General features: G+C 38.4%; 1 protein-coding gene across 2 annotated transcripts in view; it reads left to right on the top strand.

Annotated features, from left to right (window-relative positions):
- The first annotated feature begins 1684 nt into the window (after window positions 1-1684).
- LOC306833862 (TOX high mobility group box family member 2-like) overlaps window positions 1685-14546 on the top strand; it is a 68905-nt gene continuing 56043 nt past the window's right edge. Inside the window, exon 1 of one of the 2 annotated variants that reach the window (XM_079359468.1) lies at window positions 1685-2325. In XM_079359468.1, coding sequence (XP_079215594.1) covers window positions 2221-2325 — 105 coding nt within the window. In that variant the 5' untranslated portion in view covers window positions 1685-2220. The remainder of the gene's footprint in view (window positions 2326-14546) is intronic. The other variant, XM_079359467.1, reaches the window with a different exon arrangement.

The following is a 14546-nucleotide window of genomic DNA, read 5'->3' as shown; positions in this document are numbered from 1 at the left end:
TGGATTTGGATGTGCACACCCCTCAGCACTTCTTTTGTTCTCCTATACTTTCCTCAAATCAGCCATCATGTCTCCAGGACCTAACTGAAAGCAAAATTATCTTATCTACCTTTCATTTTCCAAATGTTTTCATCTGCATCACATTTTATTTAAGATTAAAGTAGGCCTGTGTTTTTGTGAAGCTCTAATTGCTATAGAGCTTCAGTAATTAAAGGACAATAAAGCCTTAGTAGTAATTAGTTTCTCTTGTTTGGTTGCTAGCCCATCAATTGTGCTTCAATAATACTGATCATTAGCATGCGCCTAGGCAGTGAGGGATGCTGGGAAAGAAGCCCTGCACACACAGCACTCCACATTCCATTCCCATGAAGCCATGGCACCAAGCCATGTGGTTAACCCTGAGTGTGCTGGGCTGCAGAGAGTGGCATGCTGTGCCTACCAGCAAAGGCCCACTTGTCAAATAAGAGATCACACTGTAACATAATAGAGTTTTCACATTTCAGAAGGTTGGGACCATAAAAGCTAGTGGGCAGATGCGGCTGTTATAGTTTGTGTAAAAACAATTGTACCCTTCTCGGTTTACATGTTGGTTTATGCACATCCAGGTTTAGCTAATGAAAGCCTGTCTAAGGAGGGATATAATGGATAGCACAGTTTTATCACTGTTTTTAATTCTGGTGAATAAAAAGGAACACATGAAATTAGTTTTCTTTTGAACAGAAAAGCATCAGGAGAGTAATATCTCTCTGTGCAGTCATGGTGCATGGATTGTGCTGTAAAACTGTGGCATAGTAATAACGCCAGGCAGCAGAAAATGTGCTCTGTTCTGTACTTTGCCTTGACATGATTGAAAGACAATGGTCCCATGGATAGGCCATTTCAACATCAAATGTGCATGCACATCACAGGGCAAGGGTGTGCTATCCATCACATTCAGTGAGCTGTCAGAGGCAGCTCTCACAGCCGCACAGCTTCTCTGCACACACATTTGCAACTGCATGGCAATACAAGATTAAACATCCTTGTGCATGTTCTATCCTGAGCAGTTGTACATTCTACACACTTCAGAGCATTCACAATTAGAAGTGCGGTTCTCTATACACTTCAGAGTATGTGTAGGTTTTGCTTCATTTTTACACTCTTTTTTACACACACTTTTAGTTTAATTTCCCAACACTGTTTTTTAAACTTAAATGCAAACTTAAAATACAAGTTGCATTTTACTTTGAAAAAAAGTAAAATAAAAATCTGAATATGTAAGAATGATAGTATTTTACAAAGTTTGTTCCTATGCTTCAAGGAGGACGTATTAAGGCATTTTACTATTTTAGTCTTTTATCATAAAAGTGGTAAAAGTTTCTGATAATAAGGTAAACTTTAAAAAGAAAGTTCATTCTCAATAGACAACAGAGCCTATCCATGTTATTTGTGTCACTGCTAATACGGCATCTAGAACATCATATTTTATTTTATTTTATTTCTTACATGCAAATAAAATAAAATAAAAACGGCAGCACTTAAGAGACTGTACAACCTCCTCCTATCCGCCTTGGCACAATAACCCAAATGGAAGCCTTTATGAAGCGCTGATGGAAAGAGAGCACACTGTATAATGCACAGTCGTGCACACTACTACATTTCCAGCTAATCAGAAGCACGCAGTTGCAGAAAGGAGAGCGGTTGCCAAGGCAGCCACCAATCTCCCCTCCCCCTTCTCCCTCCGTTCCTCTTTCCCGTTTATTATCGGCAGAGGTCGCATGGCAGAGGGAAGTCCAACCACTTCTGTACTGGAACCAATGCAAGAATATGCACCTCCATAACAAAGCCTGTATGGAGTGCTGAGAACGGTGGGGAAACACAGGCTGCACATTTATGGACAGCTATTCAGCCGATAAATAGACTTTAGAAAGAGGATGTAAGTTGGAGGTTTGCTTTTATTTTTTCGGGAACAACGGGATAGTTTTGAGAACACGTGTGTCTCCATGCAATTTGTCCTCCCCGTTTAGAGTAAGTGTTTGGCATCCTGAGGAGGACTGCGCATCAACAGAGTTGGTGCCGAAGTTCGGACGCAAACGGATGTGAAGGAAAAGAGTGCCGAGTCAAACTCCACTTGTTTTTTTTTCACTCTCTCCTGCTTCGGCGTGTTTTGTGTTTGCTGAGACAATAGTGAGTCAAATACGCTGAAACTGATTTCATGCCTTCGGTCTTGCACAACCTGAGATGGACGTGAGATTTTATCCTGCGCCCCCGGCTAATGTGGGTTCATGCTCTCTACCGACCGAACCAAGTTGCCTGAGCTCGTTGGACTATTACCACTCGAACAAGGTAAAAAAAGAAAAAAGAAGTGTGTTCTCGTGCACTGAAATGCTTTATGGCTCACCTGTCTTTATTTGAGTTTGCAACGTTTACGCAAAGCCTTGGATGCCTTGGATCCATGCGCGCTCTCTTGCCCCAAACACACAGCTGCACTCTCAAAAAAATGTGTCAAGTGTCAGCAAATAAAGTGATCTATGCTGCTTTTAATTTGGTCTGGAACAGGACACAGAATTTTTATTTACTGTAAGCTTAAAATGAAACATGCAATCTTTCTATTTTTATGTTGTAAGAAAACGTTTAGTCCAACTTTTTTTTCTCCTCTAACCAACATACTTATTATGTTATTTCCCCGGTGAGCTCTTGCAGTTGTGTTTTGCTCAAAGCTGGCATTAAGAGACCCACCCGATGTGGAATACCAGGGGCTGTATAGAATCCATACTGCCCCACTCTGCTCTCTGCTCCAACATTATCCTCCCTCTCAATGATTTCTCATACCCTATGCTTTTCCGCTGGGAGTTCAGCGATTAAATGGATGTGTGCCAGTAATGTACTGTTAATTACTTTGTAAGGATCACCGCAAAGTCTTGGTATAACTGATCACTCTTTTCTCTCCCTCTCGGTTTGGACGCCCCACAGCTTTTTGGCTTGTGACCTGATCTGACTTTATTCCAAGAACAGGTGGCATTTAAAACAACACTATGAATACATTTAAGTTGGACATTTTCATAGAAATAACAATCATCTATTGAAAAGCAAGCCATGTTTGGTAATCATTTTATGAATCAGGACAGGGAAACACAAATCTCAAGATATTGAAATCCAGCCATCACAGATTAAAAAACAACAACCTCAAAGTAAGATAAAATCACATTAAAATTACTTATGAGGGACAAAAACACAATAGGTATAAACTTTCCTAAAAACAACATCTGTGATGACAGGTTCAGACTGTGTTGTGTTTACTTACCATGTTTGTGGCTCCAGATGTTGACCATGCTGTCGATGAAGATGTTTTGAGATAAAGACTTGATGGAGTAAATTTGCTTCTCTATCAGATATTTTGGCAAGTGTTTGATGATGAGGGGAATTATGTTTGTGGGTAAATTGTCTTTCGATGTGTGGGCATTGGAAAATCTCTGTAACACAGCGGAACATTCCAGTGATAAAACTGAAAACATCATCTCACAGTTTGAAAAATAAATGCAACACAAATCTTTTCTGAGGTGAACATGTGTTCAATTAGGACAGACAGCATAACCAATTTATTTGGATATCAGATGGAATAAGGTCTACATAAAACATTCAATGATGTTTACAGTCCGTTAACACCTGTGACACACAAATGGATTTACAGTATATAATCAGTTACTTCGCACAGGCTACCTTTTTATCACAGGATTAAGGACCATCCTCCAATGCAGATAATCCCAATAATATGCTGATATCCACTCAGCACATGAATCCTGGAAACAAAGCTGAAAAAGGGTGTGTTCATAAAAGAGAAAGTGTCACCAAGTTTGGTAACTGAAAAAAAAAGTGTGGCAACCCCCTAAGATTTCAAGTTATCATTTGAAGTATTGAAACATTCCAAATCCCTTTGCTTGAGGTAGCTCTTTACATAGGTCGAGATATAATTTGCTATCATCACATGAGTTGTACTAACAACCTTCAGTGGCAATGCAAATGAAGGCCTGGAGCAGCAGGGATCATTAGGTGTCCTGTTAACCAGGATAAGTTCCCCTCCTGAGACTAGTGTCACACTGACTGGCATTAAAAAGACATCTGACTTGTTATGTACGTAGGTGATGTACCTACGGAGCACATCTGCCTGTTTATATTCATACCTGGCACATCGGTTAGTAAATTTTATTAGGATGCTAAAAGCTTTGCAAAAAGCTAATCATAGCATTGGGGTTGATTTTGGGGTTTTTTGGGGGGTTTTTTCTGGTACTTCTGTTTCATTTTTTTGGTGTATTAATTTGCTCTTCATCAGCTTGAGAACTTCTTTTGGGGTGATTTTATTGGAAAATGATTATTAAAAAACAAAAAAAACGTGTGGTTTGTGTAGAGGGGTGGCTGTGTCTCAGTTGGTAGAGTCGGTTGGAAGGTCGGGGTTTGATTTCCAGCTTCTGCGTATGTCTGATGGGCCAGAAAACTACCTCCAAATTTCTCCTCCTGTCAGTGGTATGTGAATGGGATTAGCTCCTTTTAATGGCCACCTTACATAGCAACCTCTGCCACCCTTGTGAATGTGTTGGTGGGATTTGAGTTGTCAGAAGACTAGAAAAGCGCTATACAAGCTCAAGTTGATTTACAATTTGTCATTTCTGGCTTGTCAATATCTCTTTTTTCAAATAAGTCTTAGACTGGGTAAACATCGATCCTTGTATCACTGCTAAGTTTACAGTATTAATTTGAATCACACATAAGATCAATTGGACATAATGAGCATGTGCTAGTGCTTTAGCTTTACAGTTTGTTTATTTGACAAACTTGTCTTGTGTGAACGACTCTCTATGGTTGCTGTCTGCAGACACAAGCCTAGTTGAATAAATTAGGAACTTTATGTTACTTTTTGCAGGGAACACGTGCTGCTTTGATGCTCACAGTCTTTGTTACGCTGCTCATTTGCAGTGACATCTTGTTTCCTTTATTGTGCACGCACGCAACTGGATGTTTTACTTTTTTTTGCCATATTCTTTTTGCAGATAATTTATGGGATCACTACTTAAAGTGTGGATTATATATGTTGCTTGAATATTAAAAAAAAAAAAACAGCATAATGCAAGTTGAAACTGCGAATCTTCTCAAGTAATTGTGGACAATATTTGCAATGGGTTCCTTCTTAAAGCTTACATTTCTACATTTCTTACATTTTTCTCCTTAGAAGATACTTCAAGTACAGACTGAGATGATTCAGACAGATCCATAAATAACCCTGAAGATGTCTACTTCAATAATTTCAATACTCACTTTATTTTGCTGCAAGTGCATGGATCTGTTATTACTGTGGCACTCTTATGCAGCCGAAGAGAAATTAAAAAGAATAATACTGTGAGAACAGCTTTGTGCTCTCATGGTAATATTAAACTGTGCTTTGTTTTGATATCTACTGCAGGATGCATGGTACAGTATACAGTTTACCTAACATATCTATACTGTGCAAATAGTTTCACTTGATTTTTTTGAAAATCATTGAAAGTATAAAACGTGTCATATAGCACATGTTCAGCTGTAATTGCACTGTGGCTACTTGTTTTTCAGGGCCTTTCAGTTTGCTTTGTGAAATGGGAACAGAGTGTCTGCTTCTTTATTTGAATACCTTAATCAAACAGAGCCAACTGCTGCTTCTAATGCTGAGCTGAGCTGCTGCCTACAGTACAGCACTTAGTAAGTAGTAGAGAACGAGCAGGCCCTGTGTTTATCCATCCAGGCCCCACCCAGCTCATATATCCTCCCAACAACTGATATCTGCTTAGATAGGGCATGACTGAAGAGCAGGCTTTGTTAGCTGGTGGTCTCCTCTGCCTTAGATAAGCTGAGGGAATGATGCACTCCATTTGAATGGCTTATCTTAGTTTTATTTCATATTACAGAGCTGCACTGATGTTCTGCAAAGGTTTGATTACATTGCATTAACATATTCAGACAGTTTCAATCAGGTGAAACAAGCTATTGAAGCAACTCATATATATATATGTGTGTGTGTGTGTATATATATATATATATATATATAATATGTTAATTTTATATGGTTCATTTTTTAAGATATTTAGTATTTTAACATGGCTGATAAATTAAGCAGTCCTTGTGAAGCAGGCTGTAGTATATTTTCACGTTAAGTGGAGTTGTCTTATTAGCTAATAGTCTGCTATGTGAGAGAGGCAGAAAATCAAGGGATGACTGAGAGTCAAATGGGTTAAAGTAATCAGTGGACCAGTGTGTGCGTGTGTGTGAGTGTGTGTGTTCTCATGCTAACTCGGGGCCATTCAAGCGTTTTGCTGACTATAGAATCACAATTGCTTTCATAGCCCTGTGCAGAGAAAGGCCATGCATACCACAGTAAGGTCCAGTGACACACCGTGAGCAAGAGCGAAAAAAGTCTCTTAATCAGATTATGCCTGCCTCTACACACCCAAGATATTTTTAATGGGGATTACAGCAATTGGAAATCATTTCAATATAACTGGAAATGTATCTGAGATTGGCTGAGTCACTTATTATGCATATGGGGCAGAGTTCTTGCCTTATATATTTTTTTATTACTTATAGGAGACTGAAAAGTCCTTTCTACACCAACCACAAGGTAGCGGTCCGGCTCAGTTCGTCTCTGTACGGCACGCATGTTGCAGCGTTTCCATAGACTAATCCCCGGAAAGATTCCCAAATAACCGATCCGTATCGTCCCACTTTTTGGGACCCTTCCGTTGGGGTGCCAAGAATGTCGAGCTGACCCGAAAAGGTGGAGCTAAACACTGCAGTCCGTTGATTGGTTGAAAGAATGGTCACTTCACGTGTTATGTCGGCAAACAAAACTCTGCTGTGTTTAAATCATTGACTGTAATACACAGCTGATGGTTTACGTCTGTATTTCTCCTCGCCGCACACAGCCTTCTCTGAAACAAAGCGTGATTGAGTTTTTATAATAAAGAGTCATGCCAATGACAAAGTGGATGAACTGCTGGATGTCTTCCAGCGTTGGTTTTGTTTGTGTACCGTTTTTCTCCTTTGTTGAATTTATTAGTTAGCGGTTAGCTGCTATCATATGACGCTATTTACATAGCGGCTATCATCATCCGCCTTACATGCCTACCAAATAGGGTAAGGGTGGCTGTGGAAACGCAAACAGTATCGGGCTTAATCGAACCAAACCGTACTAAACTGCACCGATCCGTACCGGACTGCTGAGTGGAAACGAGGCTTATGGTGCATGAAAAATCTTCCAAAACAGTTCTATGACAGGGCACTACATGATTTACTCTACAAGGCCTAAAATAAACCGCATGTTTAAAAATGTAAGTATACATACAATTAAAGAGAAAAAAGATAAACATGGCAAATAAAATTGTTCTATTATGGTAAGAAAGCTTCAATGGCTTCCAGAAAAGATAGAAAATGACTCCAAATCCTATCAAAGGTAGAATATTTATCCTTACTTGCAAAAGTAAGTTTTTCAAAAGTCTGAGAGAGTTTGACAACCCAGCAAGCCACACTTGTACACTTGGTTTGTTAACAGATCTCCAACATCTGGCTTTGGTATGTTTAGCTTGTAATAGGCAATATACAGTCAATTTCTTATCATCCTTGCTTAGTTTTCACTTAGTTGCTATGTCTCACACATATCAGGGGTATTGGGGTCAAATTTATTTAGCAAGATTGGTGTTATATAGGTTCTCATTAACCACTTGAATTGAATTAATTTAAAGCGGGTGTTTATGGATTGTGTTTGGGCTTTTAAGCAGACTTCTTGCCATTCTTCCACTGAAATGTCAGACTGTTGTAGTTTTAGCCTTGAAGAGACTTTAAAAAGATAGATTAAGAAAAGGGAAAATGAGACTTATTAATAGCTTTACCATTTTAATGTCCATGTCTCTTCTTATGGCCTTTAAATGCAACATTTGTGCTTGATGTAGGTTATGAAATATATGTTATGAAAGTATGTGGCACATGTGGTGGTGGGAAATACCCATGTGCTAATTATTGGCCCAGGCAGTGCTGCTAAGCGACTTTCTCGTTGGTGGGCACCAGTGGGCCCCCCTCAGCGTCTGTTACCATAATTAAGACCAGTCGCCCCATTGAAGCATGCTTACATTAGTCAACTGGGGCCTTCCCATGGGGCAGTGCAATGGCATTTTCATTTTTACCACATAAAAAGAAGAAAGAAACAATGCAAGCACCTGCTGCAGAGTAACCCCTATGTGTTAGTTTATCTATCTACCTCTGATCCTATTTTATTAAGCAAGTGAAAACACATTTTTTACAGTATATTTACTGATGGATGTATGCATGCATGCACTGTATGTATGCATACAATGTATGTATGTGTATATATTTCTATGCATGTACTGTATGTATGTATACATATATGTACTGTATATGTATGAATGTATGGAAGAGCATGGAAGCGTGATAAACTTTTCCAGTTGTCTCAGCTTCCTGTGGTATTCACTAAATATCCTTTAGGGTAGGGTTAATATTATCGGCTGCACTGCAGCCTGATAGTGCCCATATTAACTTACCTAATAATAACAAAACACCCGAAATTGAGAAAAAAACTGTTAAGGAATATGATTTTCAGAATACTGTTTAGCTTCATGATCAGATTTTTGTTTTCTAACCTAAGCAGCGTTGTCTTAATTATTTCTCTGACATTGCATTTTAATCTGTAAGAGGTTTCCACTTGAGGTTGACAGGGTTGATAAATCCATATGATCCTGAATTTGCTCTCACTCCTATTTCGTCAGCTGTGACTGCTTCCCCCTGTCTGTCAGGAGCATGTGTTTATAATGTGTGACATATTTAGCAGGCAGATTTAATTGCCTGTGAAAGGCTGTAATTGTCTGAGACCAAATCAGTCAGCAGAGGCTGCGGGAGCCCACCTAGCCTCTGAGGTAATCAAGCTGTGGTTTGTTCGTCCTATTCAAGAGCTAATGATGAACTCCATTATCGGTCATAATGGTCAGGGAAGTGTGATACCAAATACAGGTGATACAGTGATTTAAGTTCTTTGCTATTGTTGTTGGTTTAAAATGTGGGACAAGGACTAGGATAGAGATGGATGTCATTGAAGCAAAACAAAGGTTGTGAGGTAAGAAGAGATTATTATTAAAGAGAGAAATAGAAAAAGAAGCCCTCTCTGTGTGTAGAAGAGTTATTTAGTCTGAAGTTGGTCACAAGCCATGCTGATGACTGATGTTGCTAAGAAAAACAAACGGAAGAAAGAAAAGTACGATATTGAAAATGATGACATGCAGACATTGGTGTTATGCTGTCGATGACTATGTCTTTCTCTTAACAAGGCTTGAACAAGCTCTCAGTGGCTCTGTACTGCAGGCCTGTTAACACACACAGGAAAGAGAAACTTGAGGAGATCTTTTTATAGAATTGTTAATAACACAGTAGAAAGTAGTGAAAACCATAGCCTAAAGCAGCACTTACTGGCACAGCCCTCTGTGAATCAAGCAAGGATGTATATTCTGTATGTGAGCACAAAAGTATGCGTGCATGCCTTTGTGTTTATTGCTGGCACCATAAACATGTTAAAAGAAGTGTTTATATCCTTTATGTAAGTTGAACTAGCATTATCTCACGAAAGAAAAACAGTATTACAGGTCAATTTTTGCTGTGAAAATTTTATCGTAAGGTTAGACAATATTAGCAACGAATTGTACTTACAGAATAAAGTTAATATACCTATTTTATGGATGAAAAGTTCCCATTCGTGCTATGCTGCTATAATTTACAGTTGTGGAATGTAAAAATGTAGACTTTCTAAATCACTTGTACTTGAGGGAGGTACAGTATTATACCTTCATTGACTACAATAACCTAGATCTCTCTAGATTATAGAGATACATGAGATTTGCCTGTGATACAAGAGGTACATTAGAACTGCTCACTCAATGAAGGCATTGGGCAAGTCATAAGCTAGAAAAAATGTTTGCAGCAGCAGGGCAGGCAAAGGGAGTGAAACTGAAAGATGGTCATGTTTTATTAAGTCTGATAATACGGCTTAATCTGGGGTTTGGGTTACACAGTGCTTTGTGGGTAATTAGGGATCATGTCATATGCCTGGCCTGCTGAAAAAATGCTCCCCGCCTAATCCCCTCCTAAACGCCTCTTTTCCGCCACCTCCCTTCTTCCCTCTGTTCAAACTCCCTCACTCAAAAAAAGGAAAGTTACATACCTCCAAATGAGCCGTTTTCCTGCAAGGGAAACACACAAGTAAACAATCATGGTAGCCATAATATCAGGCAGCTAGTCATCAGAAAGTTTCTACCTTGTTTTAAGACACTTGGAAATGTGCACATGTGCTCAGAATTCAATAAGAGGAAGTCGACAGTGGAGCACTTTGTGGTTTGCTTTGTGGAACTTGTTAGATGAATGACTAATGCCTCCTGGCAAGTGCCCCAGGTTTACTATTACCAAAACAATGGCACTCGATCCAGAGCACCGCAGCCTTGGTGTTCACACAGACTGGAGCTCAGACTGCTGTTTTCTTTTGAACCCTAAATGCTGACTGCCCATTCATGCAACATCCCCGAACACACAGACGCACACAAAGGAAATTCTCAACTGACACAGGGATGTGTTTGAAAAACAATGGTATCTTAGGAAGAAACATTTCCATTTCCATCTCGTTAAAATCTGCCATGTGTGTGGAAGTAGCCATCTATGCATATATTTATATCATCTTGCTTTTCTGGGATTAAGACAGCTTCTTCATTAAACTGTTAATATTATCGGGGTCGCAAATAATGATGTAATCTGACCTGGTTTATTGGCACAAACATCAGCCATCTGCCACAATAATTCCAAATATGTGCAGGTGTAATGAAAAGCAAACTCAAACTCTATTCTCTGAGTTGAATTCATGCTGTGATTACACCTGGTGGTTTACACTTAAAACCCCCTCTACATAAACTGATAGATACAAAGATCCATCTCTGTATCTTAGTTACAACTCATGAATCACAAGAAGAAAATATTTTCATAAATGGGTTTTATTCTTATCATCATGAAATGAGTCAATATGAAAAAAAAAAAAGTCATAGACACCAGATACAAATAATAATCAGTCAGTATTGTGCGGTTATCCACTTTAACACTGTGCTATTGAACTTATTAACCTTGTCAGCCACTTCAGAGCAGCCAGAGGAAGTCTTATGAATGATCATTTATTCAGACACAAAGCAGATAAATTCAAATTATTCCATAAGGATATTCACATTGCTGCAGTGTAAGACACAAGCTTTCACACAGCCCATATATACCATCAGGCTTCACATTTGCATAAAATGTATCAAAATTCAGAACTGAGCTGTGTTCAAAGCGAGGATTATTGGCAGAACTACAAGGCTTTTGTTAAGGGTTGAGGTAGCTAATAGCTTTCATTGGTACAATCAGTGTGTAGATGTGTTTTTTTTTCTCTCTTTGGGTTTGTTTGGAACCTGAGACGTAAAGTAAAAAGAGATCTGTTCTTTCTTTGCTGGGATGGTTGTCAGTAAGGCTGAACGATTTTAGGAAAAGATTGAATTGCGATTTCGATTTTTATCACGATTTTCTTCCCATCAAGCTTGTGCAATGTTCTAAATGTACAGTAACATTTACAAACATGACAGGAAATTACATCATACCAGTTAAAACTTTAAATGCTTGAACTCTAAATTAATAGAATGAAAACTAAAGTTGATTTGATTTCAGATTTATTTATTAAGAAGAAACACACAGACAGTGTGGTGTTCTTGGTTTTAGTGTCAGTTTGACAGAAATCTGGTCATCATTGTTGATATATTTGTTGTGCCTTTGGGGTTGCCTTAGGTGACTTAGTTCACAGAAGTTATGCAACAAGAGAAGCCAACAATGTCTCCATATTTTCTTCTAGCCATACGGCCGAAACATTTGCCTGTGAGCGTCATGTTCAGATCTTGCATTGTTTCTTTTAAGTATGTTTAATAAGGTTACAACGTGAGATAGAAGCAATTGATACATTCGCGATGCTAACCGCTAGCATTCCTACTTTTGGACTTTTCGGTTGTTTAGCATATTATGTGATGAATAACTTCTGTTTTGATGTCTGTTTAGTTTTACAGTGCTTCCTTTATTAAATACTGGACAAATAAACTTCAGCTTCTTTATTGGAGGAAAACTGTGAGCTATCTGTCGAGCTGTGTATCAGTCTTAATTGACACAACAGCTCCTGGGTCAGTCGGGAGAAGCACTGCCAAAAAAACTGCTTTGGCAATCACGTGATCGCGTTTTTTGAAATCGCGATTTCAATCAGAAAAACTAAAAAATCGTTCAGCCTTAGTTGTCAGTCAGTGCTGTCAATTAAGGGTGGTATAGCTTCAATAAACATATACAACATGCTCATTTTGAGTGTTAGAATCTGCACTACATGCACTCAGCTGTCACAAGCTGTTGTTGTGGGATAAACATTGGCTTTTGGGACAGGTCTGACTTTATTTTACCCTCATGTTAACTGGTATTTGTTTAAACTACCAAAAATATCATCTACAGAATTTCATTGCCTCATTATTAGGTGTTGGTTTGCATACAAATGGGTAACTGTTGGTTTTACTTACTAAATTGAATACCTTCAATGCAGTTTTGCATTCTTGTCTCAGAGTACAAAAATACATTTTGTAATGAGTTGCAATATAATTTTAAGGACCCCTTAAAATTAAGTGTAGGACCCCTACACTTTACTCATTTTTAAACCACTGAAATTCCTACCATAAAACCACCACACAAAAACCAACACACACTCATGCTCACACACTTCCCATATAGCTTGAAGGCAGTTCATTTCCTCTCCTTCTATGACAACATCACAATAAGATGGTACATGGGGCCACATGACAAAGTGCAAGTGCACAGGGCGATCAAATGGCTCTCTCTGCCTCCCTTTCTCGCTTGAAGGGCAGAACGGTCAGTTGTTACATAAACTACAGTTGGTTCAATTACAGAAAAATGTGCTTTGTGTCCTTGTCAGAAGTAGAGTGATGAAGCAGATAAAATACAAGTAAGTTATCCGTGGTCCCTCAGGGTTTTGATAGAATACATTTTTTACTGTATGTGCTCACTTGGTTGATATTTCTCGTGATAATTCATTCAGGTTTGACTGACAAACAAAAAATCTGTACTGTACGCTTAAATGACAAGGGGGGCTTCACACTAATAGATCTCCCAATCTTGTCCAAACTCAATCTAAAATCTCAACTATTGGCCCATAGATAGATAGATAGATAGATAGATAGATAGATAGATAGATAGATAGATAGATAGATAGATAGATAGATAGATAGATAGATAGATAGATAGATAGATAGATAGATAGATAGATAGATAGATAGATAGATACTTGATGATAGATAGATGATAGATGTCAAAATCCCTTAATCTTTGGAAGAGCAACAAACACAAACATGCGAGTGAAACCTAAACTGTGTCTTAAACAAGGAAATGACTGCTCTTAACAGAAATCTGAACTCACCAACATTTGACTTTTAACCTCCCCTATCGCCTGAGATAAGAAACTAACAGGGTTAAGCTAACAACCCAGTATTGTGTACGGAATTTGTGTGTGATTATTCACTGCATTTTTAAAATCATCAAAAATCAAAATTTGTCACAAACACTCCTCACAGCCAATACTTCATGAAAACATTTCTCTCTTTATGTTGACCTAGTTGGATGTTGTTGTTTTTTAGACGACAGATCTGTGCAGCTATTTCTTCGTCAATGATTTTTTTTCATGAATGACCATTACTCCAGGTATTCTCTGTATATTTGAAAACAGTGTCATGGCACAGTTTTTTCAGATGAGACTGTAATTAAGTCATCTTGGAGCCTTGAGCTGGGACCAATTTACCACTAATTGTCCAGAGTTTTAATTTCTAATGGAATAAGGGCCAGAGGGAATGCAGCTTAATGAGATGCAGTTACTGTGTGTTTGTGAGTGCGCGTGTGTTAGTGTGTGCGTGTGTGGTGTGTTACTGTTATTGCCCCTGTTACTTTTTTTCCACTAATTCTACAAAGCACTCAGGCTGTTTCTGTCTTGCCAAACTGTATATTTAAATAATAAAATGCAAAGACGTACTTAAAATAAGTAACTTAATAGTGCACTGACAGTGAAGTCAGAATAAGCATTTTAGCAATAGCTAATCCATTTTATACAGACTCTTAATAACAGCGCAACAGTGAAGACGTCAAAAAGTATGAAGTGTTTTGTCCTTTCTGTTGCTCAGAAAGTGTGGCTATAGCCTGGAACCAAAAAGGTTGTTTACATAGCCTTGGGAGTGTTTTTGTCATGATTTAGATTCCACACATTTCACAACATCCAAATAAATCAGTGTAGACTTCTGAGCACAAGTAAACCTCTATAAGAAGAAATTAGCCTGTTGTTTAAAAGTCTTATCTGTAGAGCCAGAGCAATTTTGTTTTTAGTTGTCACAGTCAGTGGAAGTTCACCAAGCATATGTGGGTTATAACAGTAAAAATGCTTTATG

The sequence above is a fragment of the Symphodus melops genome, assembly GCF_947650265.1.
Source record: "Symphodus melops genome assembly, chromosome: 13".
Lineage (NCBI taxonomy): Eukaryota > Metazoa > Chordata > Actinopteri > Labriformes > Labridae > Symphodus > Symphodus melops.
The sequence above is the reverse complement of the archived record's forward strand: the minus strand, read 5'-3'. Positions and strand labels throughout refer to the sequence as shown.